Source organism: Phodopus roborovskii, unplaced genomic scaffold (assembly GCF_943737965.1).
Source record: "Phodopus roborovskii unplaced genomic scaffold, PHOROB, whole genome shotgun sequence".
Lineage (NCBI taxonomy): Eukaryota > Metazoa > Chordata > Mammalia > Rodentia > Cricetidae > Phodopus > Phodopus roborovskii.
In genome coordinates, this window is record NW_026126625.1 from 6211041 (window position 1) to 6234271 (window position 23231).

At 39.4% G+C, this 23231-nt stretch overlaps 1 protein-coding gene across 1 annotated transcript in view; it reads right to left on the reverse strand.

The window, feature by feature from the left end:
- The window catches only part of Blm (BLM RecQ like helicase), a 60378-nt gene that overhangs the window by 30762 nt on the left and 6385 nt on the right, over positions 1 to 23231 (reverse strand). The window contains exons 4-11 of the mRNA XM_051206559.1: positions 20970 to 21097; positions 17689 to 17821; positions 16728 to 17395; positions 14273 to 14464; positions 12425 to 12543; positions 11023 to 11136; positions 9402 to 9500; positions 8849 to 8997 (exon numbers count right to left, since the gene is read on the reverse strand). Coding sequence (XP_051062516.1) covers positions 8849 to 8997; positions 9402 to 9500; positions 11023 to 11136; positions 12425 to 12543; positions 14273 to 14464; positions 16728 to 17395; positions 17689 to 17821; positions 20970 to 21097 — 1602 coding nt within the window. The remainder of the gene's footprint in view (positions 1 to 8848; positions 8998 to 9401; positions 9501 to 11022; positions 11137 to 12424; positions 12544 to 14272; positions 14465 to 16727; positions 17396 to 17688; positions 17822 to 20969; positions 21098 to 23231) is intronic.

The window sequence follows — 23231 nt, forward strand, 5'->3', positions numbered from 1 at the left end:
GTACTTACCAAAAATTAAACAGAAAAAAGACAAGTTGGAACACCTATACAAATGAATATTATTCAACCACAAAAATGAAGAATGAAAGTTGCACATACAGCTCAGTAGTAAAGTCCTCACATAGCACTGGTGAGGTCATGGGATGAATCCACACACACACACACACACACACACACACACACACACACACACACACACACACACGTTATAACCTAGATGATTCTTGCTCAATGAAAGAAATGAGAGAGGAAAAGCAAAGTTTTAATAAAACTCAACTCTATTTTGGAGGATATTGGAAGTGTATTCTAGACTTAGGCTGTGGGGACAAGTACATAATTCTATGAAAATGTAAAAACCACAAACAACTGTATTTTATCTCAGCAAGTATTTAAAATACAAACAACTACCCTCAAAACTAGATTTCACTGTCTCTTGACTAAGTAGTATTAAATGTTGCCTTTAAAATGATAAATTTGCCAGGCATGTTAATACATGTCTATAATTCCAGGTACTTGGGAGGCAGAGATAGGAGAATCAGGAGGTCAAGGCCAGCTTCAGTTATATAGCAAATTTGAGGTTACTCTAGGCTACAAGCCTCAAACAAACAAAACCAAGCCAGATGTCATACTCAGGAGCCAAAAGCTCAGAAGGGAGAGGTAGCTGGATCTCTCTTAAGTTCAAGTTTAGCTAGATCTATAGTGGGTTCCAGAACAGCTAGGGCTACATAGCAAGAACCTGCCTATTTTTTTTTTTTGGAAAGGTGAACAGAAAATATTTTCAAGATATTTCAAATACATCAGGTACAGAGTAGAGGTTCCTCTTGAAAAAGTAAAAAGAATACCTCACATATATTAGATAAAACTTAGTAAAGTTTTTAATAGTATACAATTCAGAAAAAAAGACTAAATAGTAAAGCAGCATTGCTTGTTAGCCAAACACTTCCCAATTTTTTATGTCCCACAAGATTTAGAGTGCTTAACTGAGATGCCAGTTGACAGGTCATTAAAAATAATTTTTGATGACAGATCATGATGTAATTTTGGCATATGCTTCAGAAGGAATTCAAATAATTGAGTGTTAATGCTATAATAAAATGCCTTTCATTCCCGTCTGCACCTTTATGTCAGCAACATATCTCAGGCTTACATTCACAACAGTAAAAATGTGCAGACTTTGTCAACTCATCTGTAGATATGGAAACTGTAAAATAGTCTTTTTTAAAAAATATTTATTTATTATGCATACAGTGTTCTACCTGCATATATGCCTGCACACCAAAAAAGGGCACCAAATTTTATTACAGCACCATGTGGTTGCTGGGAATTGAACTCAGGACTTCTGGAAGAGCAGTCAATGCTCTTAACCTCTGAGCCATCTCTCCAGCCCTAAAACAAAGACTTAACTCATCAACAGATACAATCTCAATAAAAGCTTATGCCTAAAATTAGGGTTTGAAACACATTTAAGCTGGACATGGTGGTACATTTCCTGAAGTATCAGTTCCTTGAGAAGCTGAGGTTGGAAGACAGCTTGAGCCATGCATTTGAGTCTAACTCTGGCAACATAGCAAGACTCTGTTTACCTATACTAAATAAAGTTTGTATTTAAAGCAAGTAACACAGACATGTATGTAAATACTCCAATAATGAAGACATTAGTCTTTCATTTGTGTGTGTGTGTGTGTGTGTGTGTGTGTGTATGTTGTGTGCATGCATGCACACTGTTGGAGTCAATTCTCTCCCTCCAACATGTGGGTTCTGGGGATCACACTCAGGTCATTAGGCTTGGTAACCAGTGCCTTTATACACTGAGTAGTTTCTCTGGCCCCTAACTAGTAATTGTAATAATTTAATTCGATGAAAAATTTAGTACAAGAGATTTAAAAAACCATTTTTATTTGTTTACATAATTTACTTGCATGTAAATGTGATAGAATAACCAAAAATATTTCACATGACAGGTGGTAGTGGCTCATGCCTTTAACACCAGCCCTTGGGAGGCAGAGGCAGGCAGAGGCAGGCAGATCTCTGAGTTCAAGGACAGCCTAGTCTATAGAGTGAGTTCCAGGATAACCAGTGCTATACAGAGAAGCCCTGTCTTGAAAAACTAAAACAAAAAAATTCACACATAAAAGTATATAAAATTCACAACTGGGTATCGTGATGCATGCCCTTAACCCCAGAACTTGGGAGGCAGAGGCAGGCAGATCTTTGTGAGTTTGAAGCGAGCCTAGTCTACATAGTGATATCCAGCCAGCTGGGATTACATAAAGAGCCGGTCTCAAAATAAATAAATATTATTTCTCTGTATATAAATTATGTAAGAATTAAAGCACCTTTCTTCCTCCTCCATCTTTTCCCCCAGTGCCAGGAAATTTACCTACGGCTTAAAAGTATTCTAGGCTAATACTGTGCTACTGAAATATTCACAGCCTAAGTGATAAATGTTAAAAAATTGTATTTTTTATTTATGTGTCTGTATGTATATGCTCTGTGTGTGTGTGTGTGTGTGTGTATGTGTGTGTGTGTCTTGCACTCCAAGGCCAGAAAGTAGCATGAGATCTCCTGGAGCTGGATATAGGCAGTTGTGAGTTGCCCAAAGTAGGTTTTGAGAACTGAACTCAGGTTCTCTGGAAAAGCATCAATCACTTTTAATCACTGAGCCATCTCTCCAGCTCCAAATTACATTTTCACAGTGTGTTTTGTCAATTACACTTAGTGAACATAAAATGGCGACAGTATTTGTTTAGGGGTCTGGAGAGGTGAGTCATTAGTTAAAAGTTCGTGTAAAGGACCCAAGTTCCATTCTTAGCACTCACATGGTGGCTCATCTATTACTCCAGTTCTTAGGGTTTCAACACCCTCTTCTGACTTCCACAGGTACTGCACGTACATGGTACATACATACACACAGGCAAAACATTCATACACACTAAATAAATCTAAAAAACTGTTGCTTGTATATGTTTGGTTGTTGTTGGGTACTGGGGAGGTCAATCTACAGACCTGGGGTGTACAAGAAAGGCATGTTATCCACTGACTGGAAAAAACTACAGCTGACCTCATTTGACATATAGGCTGGAGTAAAACACAGACACACTAAAACCTGTTCAAATGACCTTTCTGGGCTGCAGATGGAGCTCAGTTGACATAGTGCTCGCCTAAGATGCACAAAACTCTGGTCTGGATCTCCATAACTAGGGAGTAAACATACGATCAGAAGTTCAAGGTCGTCATCTGTTACAGAGTTTGAGGATAGTCTGACATGCATGAGATTCCCATCTTTTAAGATGAAATAAGACGAGAAAAAGATGAAAATAAATAAAATAATTCTTGAGCTGGGAGGATAGTGCACACCTGAACTCCTCTTGCCAAGGTAGGATAGAGGTGAGGCTAAGCTAACTAGTGAGTTCTAAAACAACCTGGGTAAGACACTGTTTCAAAGTGACTAAATGAAAGCTAGTAAGATGCCTCTGCAGTCAGAGGAGCTTGCCACAAAGCCTGACAACCTGAGTTCAACCTCAGGGAATCCACATAGAAGGAGGGTACCATTTTCTGCAAGCTATCCTCTGACTTCCACACACAGTACATGCATGCTCAAACACACACATACAATAAATGTGAAAATTTTTTAAATAACTGAAGTAAAAAAATTAAAAATACCTTCCAATTATGTGTATAAAGTATATATGAAACAATGAATTTCATCTTTAATTAGTCCTAAGTCACATCCCTAAAATACCTCTTTATGTATATGCAAATATTCCAAATTTAAAATACTTCTGGCCCCAAGCATTGGGGATAATTAACCTGTATGTAAAATGTCCTGAATAGCAAAAATATGTTAAGTTGGAAAGTCAATGAATGGTTGCCTGGAGCAGGGGGGTAAAAGAGATTAGCTGTTAATGAGAACAAAGCTCTTAAGGGAGACAAAATGTACTAAAAGTAGATAGCAGTGATGATTGCATAACTCCACGAAAAAACAGAAAAACTGCACTGAATCCTATACTTTAAATAGGTGAGTTTTATGGTACGAAAGGCAGAAATCAGTATAACGAAGGAAACATTTTAGCAAGCCACTCCTCCTAAGAGTTCTGCATCCTTTTACAACTGTCTGAGCTCTCTACACTATTAGCTGACTTCCTGGTTACCCTAGTCTACAATTACATCTTTAGTCATGACTTCCATTTTGTATTTTAGAATACTATTTAAAAGGTTCTGCAGGCAGACTTCTGGGATTGTAGTCCTCACTCCTGTATTTGATAGGGTTATGAACTTTGCAAGTTATTTAATTTCTGTATGACTGCTTTATCTTTTTAAAAATAAATTTAAAGAGCTGGTGAGATAGTTTAGTGGATAAATGCACTTGCTAATTTAATAAACTTGATAACAGGAGTTCAATTCCCAGGCCCTATATGGTAGGAGAGGAGCAAATTCTACACGAAAACAAGTTTAAATTATATTTATTTTATTTATTGTGTATGTGTGCATGTGCATGTGTATGCATGTGCTATGGTGGGCATGCAGAGGTCAGAGAACAACTTGAGGGAGCTGGTTCCCTCCACCACTATGTCTTGGGTATTGAATTCAGGTTGTCAGGGCTGATGGTAAGTGCCTTTACCCACTGAGCCATCTTGTTAATGTTTTTACCTGCATATACATCTGTGCACCCTGTGCATGTTATGTCCTCTAAGGCCAGAAGAGGGTGTTAGATCCCTTGGAACTGGAGTTACAGATGGCTGTGAGCCACCATGTCAGTGCTGGAAAACAAACCCAGGTCCTTTGGAAGAGCAGTCAGTGCTCTTAACCACTGAGCCATCTCTCCACCTCTACACTCCCAATATCATCCATGTACTACATAGAGGTCTACATAGCAGGTTAGCCAGGACTACATAGTGAGTCTTTGTCTCAAAAACACGAATAAACCAAGTGTTGGGTTTTCAGATATTTTCTATCATGTGTGCTGTGACTCAAGTTTGCCACTTGACTGTGACATATGTAGAGAATGAAGGACTAAAGGATTATATGTCATGCAAGAGTTTTGTGATAGTGGATACACAAAATGTGATATACAATAGTAGGAGCAGCAGGTAGCACACTGTGGGGCAAGCTGTGCCAGCTATCACTGAAGCTGGGCAGCTAAATCTGGGTCTGACTCTGTTCTCCCCTAGTTCATCTGCTAGGGTCCTATAAGAACAGCATGAGAGCTTGTGTTTTTTCTTTGACTTTACAAGCTCAAGAGGAAGAACATCACCCCAAAACTACAGAAAGAGAGGTGCCTGGGGCCACCACTCAGCACCTGACTTCACTAACACCATGACACATGACATGGCAGCAGTCTGCAAACTAAACAAATAGGACGTGCTGGCAGAAAAAGATCAGGAGACAGTGTATCAAAAAGCACTTCTTAAAATCTATTTCTACTATGGCTGTTATAAGTTTCTAAAGCAGAAATAGCAAATATATTAAGAAATCAACAGTTACATTTTATTCACATTTACTAAACCGTTCCATATGTTTCACTTATTCATTCTTACTGAGTATCAGATATGCACAAAGAACCATGTGCTACCATCCGGATATGTGTAATTTTGCCTTCCCAGGCACATTGCTTTCCCACAGTTCCAGGAAAGAGACTCAAGGTGTCTGCCTCTAGATAAATATGTGCACTGTTCATTCAAACATAAAACATAAGTCCTATATTTCCAGAAAGTCATTCAAATGCAAGCAAATTTACATGATTTCTTTTGGCTGTGGGCTTTTGCTAATTAATATAACTGATAGTTCAGTGTATAGCATTTGCTTACTATTTGTAATCCCGGCACTGGGAAGGCAGAGACAGGTAGAACCATGGACTTTTCTGACCAGTCAGTCTAGCCAACATGGTGAACTTCAGGTCAAGAAAATCCTGTCTCCAATAAACAAGGTGGATGGCCTCCAGAGGCATGTGTGTATATATTCTCTCTCTCTCCCCCCTCTCATTCTCTTTCCTTCTCCCTCTCTGTATACATATAACCCAGCATGCTGGTGCACACCTATAATTTACAGCATGTGGGAAGATCAGACAGCCTGCTCTATATTGTAAGTTCCAAGCCAGTTAGGGCTTCATATCAAAACTCTGCACAACATCTCCACAAAAACCACAAAGAGGGTGCATGAGGAAGGGGGGCAGAAATAAAACATTTTTAAAGGAAGTATAACACTTGTAGAAACAACTTTCTTGCATTAGCATTTATTAAAACCTAAAGTATAACATTTTAAGTATAGTGTTAAAGCACATATTTAATATGGAAGCAAGATATATCTCTTACCCCAAATTTACATAAATATTCCTCATTGCAAGTGACATTAGATTAAAACATTGCATTCCACATTTTGTGATCACACACACAAAATTCTGAGAACACTAAAATTCTTGTACTCAAGTATGGTCATTATTGGTATGTAGAAGAGCTATTACCAACTAAATATTTTCAGGCTGGTACCAAACAACTTAAAGGCTGGAAGAAACACAAAGTGTTGCATGAACTGCTTGCATAGGTCTGACAATTTAGCAGCTACCAATCTGATCTGCAAAGACTGCAACTCTGCTAGCTCACAACCCCAAAGGCTTCATCTAGAATTTCAAGTTAGGACATATGAGAAATACTTTTGTTATTTTTATTTAGATGTATTCATTTTATGTGTATGAGTTTTTGTTCTGCCTGCATGCATGTGTGACTTTTATTTTATTTATTATTATTATTATTGTTGGTTTTTCGAGACAGGGTTTCTCCGTGTAGCCTTAGACTGTCCTGGAACTCACTCTGTAGACCAGGCTGGCCTTGAACTTACAGAGATAGATCCGCCAGCCTCTGCCTCCCAAATCCTGGGATTAAAGACGTGCACCACCAATGCCTGTCGACTTTTATTATTTTTATGCTAATAGTATTGGGGGGGGGGCAAGGTCTCAATATGTAATCCTGACTGGCCTAGAACTTTCTATGTACATCAGGCTGGCCTGCCTCTGGTCTATCATGTGCTGGGATTAAAGGCATGCACTACTGTGCTGAGCTATGTTTACAACATTTACAAAACCTGTTTCTCTTTTCTTTCTTTTTGGAGGCTGGGTCTTACGATGGTGCCTAGGCCATCCTTGAACTCATAAGCTTGAGCCATGCTCTCATTTCCACCTCCTGAAGAACTGGGTCTATACATGCATGTGCTACCATACCAGTTTGTTATTTTCAAGTGAACAAAAGCTGTGCTTTAAAAATCCACTTTTTTTTTGGGGGGGGGGGGGCGCAGGAGAGCTGGCTCAGCATTTAAGTAAGAACCCTGCTGCTCCTGCAGAGAATCCAGGTTCAGTTCTCAGAAGCTCATAATCTGTAACTCCAGTCCCAGGGGTCTGATGTCTTCTGGCTTCTACAGATACCAGGTACACATGTATCAGACAGACAAACACTCATACACATAAAATAAAAACAAATCATTTAAAAAAATAAAAATCTACCTCAATATTCTGTTCAGCCATTATTCCTTCAGGCATTCTACCTCAACCTCAAAACCTCAGTACACAAACCTTTCTTAAGTATTTGCTGAGCAAATGAACGTAATAAAGAAGGCATCTGTCTCAGCAAACTCAGGCAGAGGGAAAACAGCCTAGTATAGCCTAAACACATACAGCAGAATATTTTCAAGTGGCTTTCATTACCAATTAGTTATGGATTTGGTGGTAGGAAGAAACATGCTGCAGAGATGAAGTGATGGGGTATCTGATCATACTGTGAACCCCAAGTATGCATTTGCATTAAGTAAAATTAACCCTGGGTCAGGAGGCTGAGTTAGCAACTAGTTGACAGAAGGTAATCATAGAGCATGGAAGGGCAACTGGAAGAAATAGAGATGCATCAGAAGTAGTAGGGGCACGGGTTTTTTGTTTTGTTTTGTTTGTTTGGTGGAGCAGAAAAATGGTCTCTTTCAGAGATGCCAGCAAGGAGAAGGTTAGCTAGCAGGTTTCTTCGAATCTCAAGTCTTATTTATAAATATGACCATAGAGATTTAGTTAAAGCTACCTTTAGGCATCAGCAGTACCAGTGCCTTCGGGAACAGAATTTCCACCAGGCTGCGCTCAGGCTGCTGCCAGAGAAGCAGGATGCTACCTGCAGAGTTGCAAAGCAATTGCTGGGTGAAATAGCAGATCAGGGCACAGCCACAACCACTATGCTGAAGATAAAACAATGATGAAATCCAAATTGAAAGGCCCTTCTAAGAGGGCTCTAGACTCTTCTCAAATCGTTATATAAATACAACTGTAGCTTTTAAGAAAAAAAAAAAATGACAGCAGGGTCATCTGTTCATTTCATGAAGTATACCGTGGGAGTGTGGATGCAAAAATAAGATATGCAAAAGCTAATCTTTTAAGAGGATTACACCAGGGTCACCCGGTACCAATTGATTTATCCCAATTCCAAAGTATAGGGGATAATTGTACTTTTGTTTATATTTATTTGTTTGTCTATTAGGGCTTACTTGTGGAGGTCAACAGGCAACAAGGCAGGAAGATGCCAGTATTCTCTTCTACCACAGAGACGCCAGGTGTTGGACCCAGACAGTCAGGCCTGGCCACAGGTACCTTTTTTATGTGCTGGGCCATCTCATTGCTCTTGAGTTTTAATTTAGTCAAAACCCAGATTCTGTTTCCAAATTTTATTGTACCTGGAATCACTTGAGGATTTAAAAAAAAAAAATTCTAATTTAGCTGCCCTGGGTATAACCTGGATACTTGGAATGTTAAAGCCCAACAGGTAATCTTAATATACAGAAAGAAGCTGAGAATCAAAAACCACACACACCCTTTAACAACTTACACCTGAGGTTTGAGGATCTTCAGCTGTGTGAGGATGTCCTTCTGTACCCTGGGGTTCGCTGTGGCGGTGAGAGCCATCACTGGAACTGAAGGAAACTTCTGGCGAAGCATACTCATCCTTTTGTAATCTTGACGAAAATCATGACCCCACTAATTGGGAAAAAAAAAAATACTGCTTTCACATTATTTGTATTTCAGCAAGGCGGTGGTAGCACTCACCTTTAATACCAGAGGCAGAGGCAGAGAGGCAGAGAGGAGAGGTAGAGAGGTAGAGAGGCAGAGGCAGAGGGATCTCTGTGAGTTTGAGGCCAGCCTGGGCTATATATATATAGAGAGAGAGTGAGTTCCAGGACAGACTCCAAAGCTACACAGAGAAACCCTGCCTGGAAAAACAAACACAAAAACAGATTACTTGTATCTCTTTTCTATGAGAGCCAGCATAGGTCGATAGAGAGAAAGCACTTTATTTCTCAGGGAGGCAGCAGAATATACATGTAGCTGGTTCTGAGTACCAGTGGTGGCATAAACTTATTGATACTGCAAGACTGACTTACCTGACTCACACAGTGTGCTTCATCAATGACAAAGCGTGCCAAGAGCTTCCGCTCATATAGATTCTCCAGAGTGGAAATCAGCCTGTTACTTGCACAGACCTAGATCAGAGACAGGGGAGCGTTATAAATACATCACCTGAACGATCACCACTACCATTACAATTACCCCTATTACAATGAGTCCATACCCGAGAAGAGGACAGAAGTAAAATAGCAAATGAGACATTTTAGTATGTTCACTCACATTCAACAGTTTTTCTTAGCAGGTTAGTTGCTCAAAATATTTTTCTGCCTCAGTGTATCTGAAGGTAACCAAGTTCACCTTGGTGATAGTACTCAATTTTTTTCTTTTTTTACATTTATTCATTAATTTTATGTAGGGTGATACACGTGTGTGGAGGTCAGACAACTTAATGTGTTTGTTCTATCATGTATGTGCCCAGGATCAAACTCAGGTCTGGGCTATATGGCAAGCACCCTTACCCACAGAACCACCCCGCCAGCCTGGTAACAGGATTTTAGATGTATGTTAGGCATGTGCCTAATATTTGGGGAAAGACTGTATTACACATATATATAGTTGTATGTTTGTTTGTACTCTAGCCTTGTCCAGAAGCTTGACAGGGACATATGTAAAGGATACAGAAGCCAAGTTGATGAAGCTTTCTCATTGGTCAAATCTAAGCAATCAGAACATCAAAATACATAGTGATAATTGGCTGAAACTCACTAAATATATTAAGAATCTATAAATCTATAAGTTCACACTGATAAATACATAGCTGTTATTATGCCAGGGTGGACTATATTAGTAAAATAAAAACTTGGCATTCATTATAGTAATAACCAGGAAAGAATCATCAATAGTTACTAAAACTTGTGGGGAAGCTCTGGGTATTTCTAGTCTCAGGATTTCCTACAACAGGGTATCTACTAATTACAAAGATGAAAGGGGAATGAAAAAATACAAAAGAGAAGCAGCCAGCAGTACTATTTTAATCAAGGGGTTGGTTAACAAGAACCACTGGTAATGGGATGAGTCAATACCAAGTATCTTCTGATTGCATTTGTGGGAACATGCCACCATATTTGCAACATTCCTGCATCATGAGTTACATGAATTAAATCAGCAGGAAACAAGGCAAATTCAAGTCAAGGTCAAGGCACAGTCTTCAAAACTGGCCCTTACCTTTCTAAAATGTCAAAATCAGGAAACTGTTTAAAAGGAGGTTACACTTGGATTTCCTTTTTTTTTTTTTTTAAAAAAAAAAAAAAAACAAAGTCATTACCAGAAGGTTAATAGGTTAAGTAACAGCATGTGTCACTGTACATTTCCTGGTGGATAAATTACACTATGGTTACTAACGAAATGCTATATGGTCAGGAAATGCAGAATGAGGTAAATTAGGATTAAGTAAGTCTGCAACTCACTCTCAAAGATTTCAGAACAAACTGGAGAAAGAATGGATTGTAAAGGAGATGGGGAAAATTTTTACCATTATGGTCTGGGGCAAAGGCCTAGTTTTTGTAATGTATATAAAAAGTTATGACCAAGTACTTAACACGGATGTATTTTAGTGTGTTGTAATATTACACTGCAAACAGTGAGGTTAACACAAACCTTTTCTGGAGTAACATACAAAAGCTTGATAATTGGGTCTTTTTTTGATAATTGGAGGTAAATATTTGCAGCTTCTGAGTCAGTCTTATCCCCCGTCAGATATGTAGCAGGAATCTATGTTAAAAGTAATAATTTAAATTTCATTTTATTTATATATTAATCAAATATGGTTATGTGTTTAGGTTTTAAACAAACCTCACTATAATAACAACTAATGCCCACATTTTTATTTTTAAGCTTTGTTTTGTAAGTCAGGATCTCACTGAGACTCTAAGTCGTGATTCTCCTCCATCATCAGCTTCCAAAGTGCTGATTATAGGTGTGTGCCATATTTAGCTAATACACATATTTTTAAAAATTCATATTAAACAAAAATCAAAATAGCCTTCCCACCTAGATGTGGTGGCACACATGAGGAATCCTAGCACACAGGAGGCTTAGAAAGGAGGATAAGGAGCTGGAGGTCAGACTCTGAATCACAGCAAATCTGAAGCTAGCCTGTGTATGGCAAGGCGTTTCTGTGTCAAGAAAAACTACAAAAGCCTCCCCAATGTTCCTTTCATTTTCTGTATTGCTTTTATCTCTTATATCTGTAAACAAGACCATGGTGTATGTGTGTGTGTCTGGGTGGGACAGGGTCTCATTATACTCTGGCTAGCCCAATACTTTCTAGAAGGTCAGGCTTGCTTCTAATTGATGCAGTGGGTTCTGTGCACAACCATGGCTGGTCTGGCTACTCTAAAGTTCTTGATGTATCTTCAGGGTTTCACTGTGTAGTGGCGACAGTGATGGCTGTTACACTGTGGACAGCTGGGCAATGGTTACCATCACTGCACTGGCATTCTTTGGAAGAAGGATCAAATCATTTGTCACACTGAGATGATGTGATTCATAACAGTGTAATCAATTCTTTTCAATGTGAAGAACTTAGAATGTAGTCATATTCCTTCGATTCAGCAGTGAGGAAAAAGACAGGTGTACAAGGCACACACATGTGCAAGGGGAGAGAGAACTATGATGCTCTCACAGGAGCCAAAAAAAGAAACGCCTTTATAGCCCTAAAAAAAGTTATACCAGCAAAATATAGGTTAAGAGCACTCACTGAAATACATTCTTGTAGAAGAATAAAATCAGAACAAAATAAAGATAGCTATTTGAATCACAGTGTCTTAACACAAGTGCTTAACTCTAGAGCTTAATTTAAATACATACTTTACCTATTTAATCTTAGTTATTTTTCATTTTTTGCAGCATGCTAGGCAAGTACTCTGCCATGGAGCTATATATCTAGAGTAATTTGGGAATTATTCATATAATTCGAACAATAGTTAATAAGATTTCCTAGCATACTGAAATGTGTTTCTAAGGCACATTTTTATTAGTAGTTTAAGTAATAACTTACATCAAAGGAAGTTAGCTTTTGAACTTGATCTACTATTAGCGATCTCAAGGGAGAAATGACAATAGTGACCCCAGGAGAAACACAGGCAGGCAGCTGGTAACACAAACTTTTACCACCTCCTAAAAGACAAATAATGAAAAAAAAAAAAAAAATTGTCAGCTTCCATCCTGAGTGTGAAGGCAAAAGGAAACCAAATATAATACTTAAAATAATTAACAGGACATCAAATGGTTATTACCCACAGGGCCAGCAATCTGCCATAATGAATGAAATGGGCTCTGTAGGAAATTAAAACAATGTGCAAACAGTCTTTTATGACACCTTGTATAAGCACAAGCAATAGTAGAAGCAAGAATGAGAGAAAGAAACTGAAATCAATGGGACTACCAGAGAAATCCAAATAGAATAAATTTTTGTTTGTTTCTGGCAGGGAGGCAACTGCAGATGGATCTCTGAGTTCCAGAACAGCCAAGGATACACAGAGAACCCTGACTCAAAACAAACAAACAAACAAACAAAAAAACCAAAAAGGAGTTGTCAAGGGAAACTTTATTTGGAATCTCTTCACTTTATCTGTCAAGAGATTAAAACCAGCCTTTATTCCCAGCACGCAGGAGGCAGAGGCAGGAGGATGTCCAGATCAGCCTGGACTACAGAGTGAGTTTCAGGACAGGCTCCAAAAGCTAAACAGAGAAATGAGGGGGGCGGAGGGGGGCAAAGATTGAGATCAGAGTAGGAAGAGCTTGAAAATAGCTCCTGAAGCTGGGAGAGCCACTGAAAGCCTCTGATTAGATGACTGCAAAGTCCTTTCCAGTGCCAGAGCTTTCAAGAACCAAACTGGGGTTGAAATGGTGGCATACTTAATAAAGTCTGGGATGGGGACAAACCCCATTGTCTCATCTTTAAAAACAGGGCCTGGAGAAAGCTCACTGAAGAAGTCTGACAGTGAGAGTGTGACTGACCCATGGAATGCATGTAAAGGTGGTAACAAAATTGACTTCACAAAGTTGTTCTCTAACCTCCATAGGTATGCCTTGGCGTGCACAAAGCTCTCCCAACCCCTACCATATTTACTATGTGATTAAAAAAAAAAAAAAAAAAAAAAAAAAAAACTTAAACCATTTTGAAAGAATTTAGATGTCAAGTCAATAGTGTAAAATAGTAATGCAGCAACAATTGGGACTTGCTAAAGGCTTTAACAAGGCAAGCAACACACAGAAGATCTACATGGAGGCCCTGAACCAGCTTCCTAGCCTAGCCACTTAGCTAATAATCTTATGTGTTTAAGAGGCTTTTATAACAATGCACAGCAAACTGAGGCTAAGAAAGAGCCATACTGTATCCTTTTCATTTGAGCCTCACCTGTCAAGTAGACACTATACTGCATACCGTCCTGAACATACCCACAAAGAGTGGCGTAGCTTGTCCATGGCACACCCCTCCCTGGCAAGGAGCAGACACTGGAAGCCTGGGCCTTCACTCCAGAATGGACAACGAGAACCACCAGGCAGCACTAAACATTAGCCAGAAATGGTCACAGTCTCTCATATCCATCTTCTGTTTTCTTCTAGGCTCATTTAGATTAGAAAAAAGGACATTTCCCAAAGAAAAGCTCTACATCAGGTCAACCCAATGAGCTGTGACCTCACATCCTTAAGGAGCTAGAGACCTTACCATGTCAGCAGAGCAGAGCCTGAGGTGACAGACTTACGTACTGTGGCTTGGGGGGGCCTTAAAGAGTCCCTGAACAGTACGAATAATGTGAGGTGTTCTTTTTATTTCTATTAAAGAGCTTTCATTTAACATCTGCCAATGGACTCCTGCCAATTCATATCTAAAAATACATACCAGTGGGCATTAGGATAAAACAATCTTCACCAAGCAGCGCAGCATTGATCGCCTCTAGCTGATTAGTTCTAAAATTATGTAAGCCAAATTTCTTATGAAAAATCTTCATCATTTCTTTTGTATGAGGAAAATTAAGACTTTGAAAATGTTCATGTTTCAGCTTTTTTGATGACAAGTTTTGTTCCAACTTATCTACAAAAACAATCAATGTTTAAAAAACATCAGTGTATTAATACAGTAACGGTTTAGCATTCACATTTCCCCAGCAGAATCAATGGCACACTTTCTACAGCACACTTGTTTACATGGTTTCCTTCCCAATTAATTTCAGATGTTCTTCAGGGCCTAAATCTAGTCTCTCCTTGATTTTTCTGTAATCCCTATCAATACAATTTATTCATCCTTCCTCTTCTCTCTTGGTTTCAAGATAATTATATGCTTTCTATTTGCTTTATTTCTTCTGTGCTAGCAAGTGAACCTACTACGATTTGCATGTGCTAGGCTGTAGTGCACTGTCACCAGGACACAACAGTGTGCAACACACAGCGACTATACCCCACCACCCTCTGGGCCCTTGACACATTTTTATTTGGAGATTGTCTAGTCCTAAAAGCTTAAACATAATCTGTGTGTAGAGAAAGACTAGCTGTTTCCTGATGTCCTCCTAAATTCACATCCTACACACATCCAATTACCTATACAACATTGCTTTCTTTCTTTCCCTTCCTTCCTTCCTTCCTTTTCTTTTTTTGTTTTTTTTGAGACAGGGTTTCTTTGTATTGCTTTGGAGCCTGTCCTGGAACTAGCTCTGTAGACCAGGCTGGCCTCGAACTCACAGAGATCTACCTCTGCCTTCCCAGTGCTAGGATCAAAGGTGTGTGCCACCAATGCCCAGCTCACAACATTGCTTTCTTTTAAAAACATTTTTAAATTTTATTTAATTTTTATTCTATGGGTATGAGCGTTTTGTCTGCATGTATGTCTGTGTACCACATGAGTACTTAGTACCTGAGGAGGCCAAAAGAGGGTGTTGAATCCCCTAGAGCTGGAGTTACAGAAAGTTGTGAGCTGCCATGGGAGATGTGAGGAACCTAAACCAGGTTCTCAGAACAGCCAGTGCTCCTAACTGATGATAAGCCAGTTACACACACACACACACACACACACACACACACACACACGTCTACTTGAATGACTTTCCAACAGTTTTAAGTTCAACAGTCTGAAAATAGTCCTTCTCAGCTGTTCTCTAAATCAAACTCTGCCTTCTGACTGTGAATGGTGTCACAGTCACCCAGGCCTGAAACCTCAGTGTCACCTGACTTCTCAGATACTTCGTTCACTCTCTCACATCTCTCCCTGCTCTGCATCCTCACTGGGGCAGCTGTGGATCAAGAGAACAAGAGGCTCTCACACATCAACTCTGGCAGTTCCTCTCACTCCAACACTCAACTGTCTCAGAGATAATTGCAGACATCGAGTATGACACATTCTAACACACCAAAATAAATCCATTAGTGGCTATTTTAAAGGTCAACAGCATCACTGTAAGAACAAACTCAGAGCTATTAAGTCATCAATGGCAAAAATAGGGAGGGCTGCACTTCATAAACCTTTGCACATGTATTCTTGTTTCAGTAAGAGCACTCTGAAATAGCTTTACAGGGCTGACGTAAGCCTTTAACTTTATTTAGGCTTTACTGGGCTTCTGCAGTGGCTTAGTTCATTGCTCATTAAACTGCGAGCTCCAATATGGCTTCTTTGAAATCTTCCCAGAGCCCAGCTCAGAACATGGCACACCATGAGCCTTCACTGAGCATTTAAGGCATGTTTGCTTGTTTTGATACAAGGTCTCACTCTACAGCCCAGGCCAGTCTCAAACTCACTATCATCCTCCTGCCTCAGCCTTCCAGGTACTACTGTTACACGTGTGAGCGACCATGATTAACTTAATATTTGTTAAATTTTTGATTTCATATCCCTCTTATGCTGCCTCACATTTTAATGTTGTGAGACATGAAACAGTTCTCTCCTGTACAAATGAATTACTTCTCATCATCTACAATTCTAAAAATATGCATATTTAGAGCATATAAATTCACCTTTTTATTTTTGCCTTCCCCAAAATCACTAAAAATTTGGCACTCACAAGCTTTATTGTTTCAGGGACTAGAAAATGTTGGTTTAAAAAGGCAAAGCGCATTGGTGATGACTTTGGAGCCTTACTACAATAGGTTATAATTACACATTTATAAACCTACAGCTGCTACAGAGACAAAGGAGCAACTTGCTTTTGAGATTGTGATTTGTAATTCATATTATCAGTAGAAATTTGCATAGAAACAATGTGGTGTTCGGGCAATGATGTGCTGCTGTGCCTTTTATTATACAATTCTTACTTTGGACAGTTTTGTTTTCCTATAATATTTAAGCATCTAATTTATTTTAGACTTACCAGTGTAACTCTGAATTGACTCTGAGAGTTTTTTATTTTGAGCAGTTGACACCACTGGAAGAGACTTTGTCTTTGCTGAAGAGATCCTCTCTGACATAGATTTAACAGGCCCACCTTCCTTGATAGGTGGGTAGGCAGCTGTGGAGGATTTGCTGGCTGAAAAACTGTGCATTATATTTTCCCAGTCATCATCATCATCATCATCAAAGTCATCAATGTTAAAATTATCAATATCATAGGAAGCCTGGACTTCTCTCTCTAAGTTATTTCTTGAAGCAGTGTGTTTGTTCTGATCTTTCACAGCGGTGCTTGTGAGAACATTTCCTGGGAAATAAGTGCTTTCGTTTCTTTTTTCTATCCTTAGTGTTTCAGCCCAGTTGTCACTTACAAAGGACTTCTGTAAATGGGAATTCAATAAGGGCCTTTCAAGGAGAGTCTTCGTGGTGGCTGAGAATCCTGTCTTCCCTGAAGTGGTGGTTGGTAAGCATTCCTCAGTGGGAAGGGAATGTGAGGGAAAGGATGGAGAAGTTAACTCTTTACTAGGATGCCCCACAGGGCAGGAATCACCCTGTACAGTGTTGCCATGTGAGTCAAGCTTACATCTCCACAGTGAACTTAGAAGACTGACATCCTTTCCATTAAACTCAGCTTCGGCCAGAAGCTTCCTTCTGAAGAAAAAGAACATATTAAATGTGAATAGTTGGCTATAGTAGCCACGAAGTTTACTTTCATTTTTTAACTCTAACAGAAACTATAGAAAAAAATATATCATTTTTTCCCCACTCTCAAAAGTTTGAATGAAAATTTTAAATGGCTTGAAAATTAAATAAATGTAAAACTTAGTGATGGGACTTTCACCCTGATGTCTAGGCCAGAAAGCATGGATGTCCTACTTGTTTTTTTTGCTTGGAGTAGTTGAACTGCAATCATATATCTTCCGGAAGGAAGACAATCAAGATACCTTATGTTTCGCTGTTGAAGCAGCTCATTCCCACAATTCAAAGCTTTCAGTTCATCAACAGGAACAGTATCGACTAATTTACAGATGTGCTCCATCACACGAATAAGCTGCTGCTGTACACTCATCTGTTTATCTATGAAGCAATTATAAATAAAGAATGAGGTTGAAACTCAAGAACCCCAAAATGCCAGGGAAGCACTCTGCTGGTATGCTACCTCACAAACCACCCCAATTTCTTTATTAAGCTACACAACTAAGAGACATGATTTCAAAGGATCTGATGTTCCTGATGAAGGAAAGAAAACAAATGATTCAGGGAAGCAATATAAGCAAAGAAAATGCCCACTCAACTTCATATGATATGAAGGGGAGAATGTCAGTTTACATGGGCTGTAGGGAGAAACTATTCTCTGGAGGCCAGGAGGTAAGAAAGCATGTGAGCATTCGCGCGCGCACACACACACACACTCACTCAGAGAGGAAAAACGAGACTTGCAGATGAGAAACATTCAGCTGACGGGCTTACGGACAGGAAGGAGACAAGAGGGGAAAACAGGGCCATACAAACACTGTGTGGGGATAGCAACGTGCATGAGAAAGACTCTGGAAGTGTGGATGTCCACTGGTAACTATGGGAAAAAGGACATGGCTGTGAGGGGTTGAACAGAGAGCTGCTGAATACCTGTCATTCTGGTTCTCTAAGTAAGGAGCCTCAGTCTGGAAAGAAGAAATTTCACAATGGTCTGAAAAACTTGAAGCCAAGGCAGGCCCAGACATACCAGTACCTACACAGTGGCAAAGAGTTCACATCTGCCTACCAGACAGACTACATCCATCTCAGACTACAAGGAAAACCCTGGGCAAGGCCTCAAAAGAAAGTGAAGACAAACACTGTTATGATTTTTTTTTTTTTTTTTTTTTAAAAAAGGTGATTGCCAAAAACTACAAAAACTAGTGACCTTGTTGTTGACCCAAGGCAAAACTCTAGAACACATTATCAAAATGCTGCTTTAGAGCTCTACAAGAGGGACAGATCATAAAAACAAAACAGCCATCTTAATGCTCCTTCTTTGGAAAGATTACTAGACTAGCAGGTAACAACAGCTGCCATTTCCTGATGGCCTACAGTATACCTGGAAATTGAGCAGCTATCTAGCAATGCAGGCATTGTTCTCTTTGATTTTCTACAAGAAAACCAGAGAGCAGGGTGGTGTTGCATGCCTATGATCTCAGGTCTCAGGAAATAGAAGCAGGAATATGAGTTAGAAGTTGCTTAGGCTATAGAGTAAGGCCCTAATTCAACAAAAGACCTGCAGGAGACCCGCAGGTCTGCAGCTCAGCATCACTTAAAGTTAGCGTCCATCCCTTCAGTTTCCCTGCTCAGACAATATTTCTGGAGTCCTATAACCTAGTCTTTTGTAATTCCATGGAGAAGGAAGATAAATATCTTGAAGAAAGGTCTATAGCTAGGTGATGAATTGATTGATGTCAGCAAAGAGGGAAGACTCCTGTGACACTGAAGGTCTCTATCTCCATCCTTATACCTGCAGCATTATACTAGGGAAACTAAAGACATGGAGAAAGAGGCTAGTGCCATGGTTATCAGGTGAATTTAAGAGCCTCCATGCTGGTTCAAATTCTAGTTCTGCTGCTACCTTAATTCTGCAACCATTTAATTATTAATTCTTCTGTATCTTAAGTTCCTTATTTCTATGGTAAGAGATAACAGCGACTATCTTAAGGGGGTGGGAGTGGAGATTAAACAATTTGCATTGCAGGACTTAGAAGAGTGAGAAACAGACATTTCAGGAACATTTCCAACAAGAAAAGCTAAGACCAAAATGCAATACAATAAACTTGGAGAAAACAAAAACAACAGAGAAGACTATACACACATGGACTACAGAAGAGTATGAATCTGTCTAAGGAGACTCTCATGATCTACAGAAATACTCAAGAGAACAGAAAAAACTCCTGGGCTTCCAGGAGCTGAATAGATAAAAACAATAAATTTGAAAAAGCTAGTGATAAAACTGAGAAATTTTGATCAGGTATAGTGGTGTTGGCAGCTTATCCTGGCACTCAGAAGGGAGAGGCAGGAAGTCTCAAAACAACTTGAGAAATTTTTCCTATTTTGTAGAAAAGCAAGAGATATATGAGAAAAGTGTGTGTGTGTGTGTGTGTGTGTGTGTGTGTGTGTGTGTGTCTAATATCCAAATAGCAAAGGTTCTAGATAGAGTAAGAGAAAGGAAAAAAATAAAAAATACTACTAGAAAAACTTCCCAACAGCTGGGTGGTGGTGACATATGCCTTTAATCCCAATACTCGGCAGGCAGAGGCAGGAGGGATACAGAATGTGAGTTTGAGGCCAGCCTGGACTACAGAATGATTTCCAGCACAGCCAGGGCTTTTACCCAGAGAAACCCTGTTTCAAAAAAAAAAAAAAAAAAAAAAAAACAAAGATGAAAAACAGAAAAAAAGAAAAGAAAGAAAAAAAGGAAAAAGAAAAAAGAAAACACACATTTCTGGCCTGAGTGTCTAGGAAGCTGAAAGCTGAAACAAAGGTGTTCCATCAAAGACCTGCTGGTTTTAAAGTCTAGTGTTTATACTAGACACTTAGACAGAGGGGAAAAAACAAAACTGAACTAAACAGGGCTGGAGATACAGATAAATGGTAGAGCACAGAGGCCATGGTGTAAATCCCTAGCATCAAAGGAAGAGAAGAAATGAACAATTTAATCGGCAAGGAAAGGTATTAACTTAAAATGGACACGAGACCCAGATCAGATATATACAAGGGAGGAGCTAAATGATCTACAAAAATCAATGTGGCTGTAAAGAGGACTCAAAAGATGTGTGTGTGTAAAACTTACAGAACTTTCTATAATTTTAGTACTCAAGAAGCCAAGACAGGAGAACTGCCAATGAGTTCAAAGCCTGCCTGGGCTACATAACAAGAACCTGTCTCAAAAACAAACAAACAAAAACCAACGAAATTTCTAGGGGCTCTTAATTCACCTAACAAGGATTAAATTTACAGGGAGGCAAATTTTGGCTCCACCTGTGAAATGAGTCAACAGCAGCATTTTCCAGACAGAATGAGCCTTGTGAGATGTTGAGTTCAGGAAATGTTCAAGAAAACACTAGCTAACAAACGAAGTAGGGTGATTTATGGTATCAGAACAAAGAATAGAGTACATATACCACTTTACATTATGCAGCTACAGCATGCAAATACAATTGTTTTATTTACAGTACTGAAACATATGCTTTTTTAATACCATCACAGTCTGTATTGGTTCCTGGATCAGACTCCTGTGTAGGCATTTCCTCTGGTTTTGACAAAAGATCTTTTGAGGTGCTAAGAATGTCTTTCTCTTTGTCAGAGTCATCAAGATCCTTTAGTATACTACAAGAAAAAAAAGAAAAAAGTTAAATCAATCATGCTATAGCGAAATGAATACAACTTTGTCTCCCACTCTCCCACAGATAAAGGAAAGTTTTCCTTTTGTTTTGAGACAGGGTCAAAGAGCACAACTGCCTCCCCTTCCTGGTGCTGAGATTCGAGTCTGGGTGGGAAACACATTTGTATCTCTTTAGCTAACCCTCAAGTCTTCCATCTTCTAGTTCCAAGAGACCCTTTCAACTCCTATCTCCAAGTATATGCTTTCAGTTATACTAGGCTCCAATCAAACTGCACCACTGACATTCTTTATAAGCTCTGTGTTGTCTAGGGTGACAGATTCTGCTCCCTCAATTTGGAAAACCCGCTGTCCCAAGCTCTCTGTACCCAAGCTACACATGTTCTTAGAGTCTCACATATTACTTCACTGCTAACCCCAGAAAGGAGTTACTAATGACACTGTTTTCTGAGATTTCAAGCAGCTTTACCTGAACTTTTTGTATTAAAGCCAATGTGCACCATGTGTGTACATATATACATATATATGATTCTATAAAAGCATATTAATTAAAACCTGTGTTTGAGTGGACAGAAAAGTATTTTTAAGCCAGGTATGGATCACACCTGTAATCTCAGCACTCAGAGACTGAGTTTACTGCCATTCTTGACTACAAAGAGTTTAGGTTGAGATCCTTGCTAAAATGCAAACACGGGGCCAGGAGATAGCTCAGACCATAAGTCTCCTGCAGTGTAAGCATGAGGCCCTGAGTGCATATCCACCTCATACTTTGAAGAGGCAGAGAAAAGTGGATTCATAAGGAGTTACTGGCCAGCGAGTCTATCTCAAAAATAAACAATAAGTAAAATACAATAAAGAATCATAATAATAAGAAATAAAATATGCATAAAACCTAAGCTTATATTATTCATAATATATCCAAGAAAATTCTATTTCAACTTTACAGTATGTGGTGGCTTGAATGAAAATGCCCCCCACAGGCTCATAGGCACTATTAGGAAGTGTGGCCTTGTTGGAGGAAGGGGATCACTGGGGGGTGGGCTTTGAGGTTTCAGAAGCTCAAGCCAGGCCCAGTCTTCTCTCTCTTCCTGCTGCCTGCTGATCCAATGTAGAACTCTTAGATACCTCCCCAGCACTATGTCTGCCTGCTGCTCCCATGTTCCCCATCATGGCAATGATGGACTAAACCTGTGAACTATAAGCTGGCCTCAATTAAATGTTTTCCTTTATGAGAACTGCCTTGGTCATGGTGTCTCTTCATGGCAATAAAGCCCTAACTAAGATACAATGTGTACAGTAATTCATGTTAGGCTGTAACGGAAACATAAAGAATCAACCTTATAAGTAATCACTTACAGATGCTAAAAATCTAAATATTATGCTTTGGACATGAAAGATTCCTGTTTGAATACCTGGTGATGCCCTTTTGAGAGGTTATAGAAATCTCTGGGACATAGGGCCCAGCTGGCAGATAGAGGCCACCAGAGGTGGACCATGAGAGTTTAGCTGGGCAGTGGTGGCACATGCCTTTAATCCCACTGCTCAGGAGGCAGAGGCAGGCAGATCTCAGTGAGTTCAAGGCCAGCCTGGTCTACAAAGTTATATAGAGAAACCTTGTTTCGAAAAAAATTAAAAAAACAAAACAAAACAAAAAAACCCCACTTCCTTCCCTTCCTAATCCAGATGATATACTACAGGCATCTGTTTCTGTCCAAATAGCGATTTAAACGGGGCTGGAGAGATGGCCCAGCTGTTAAGAGCACTAGCTGCTCTTCTAGAGGATCTAGGTTCAATTCCCAGCACCCACATGGCAGTTCACAACTGTCTGAAACTCCAGTTTCAAGGGATCCAGCATCCTTACACTGACATTCATGCAGGCAAAACACCAATGTACATAAAATATAAATAAATGAATTATAAAAAAATAGAGACTGAACAACAAATACAGTAGTAGATATCCCACACTTACCTGGACTGAGATCTGGACCAGACAGTTCTCCTGCCTTAAGTCTCTGGAGTAGGAGGTCTTTCAAATGTGACTGGTAAAATACAATAGTAATCCCCCTTCATCCCAGTTATTGTAGTTCCCACCCATAATCCTGACACTTTGAAGACTAAGGC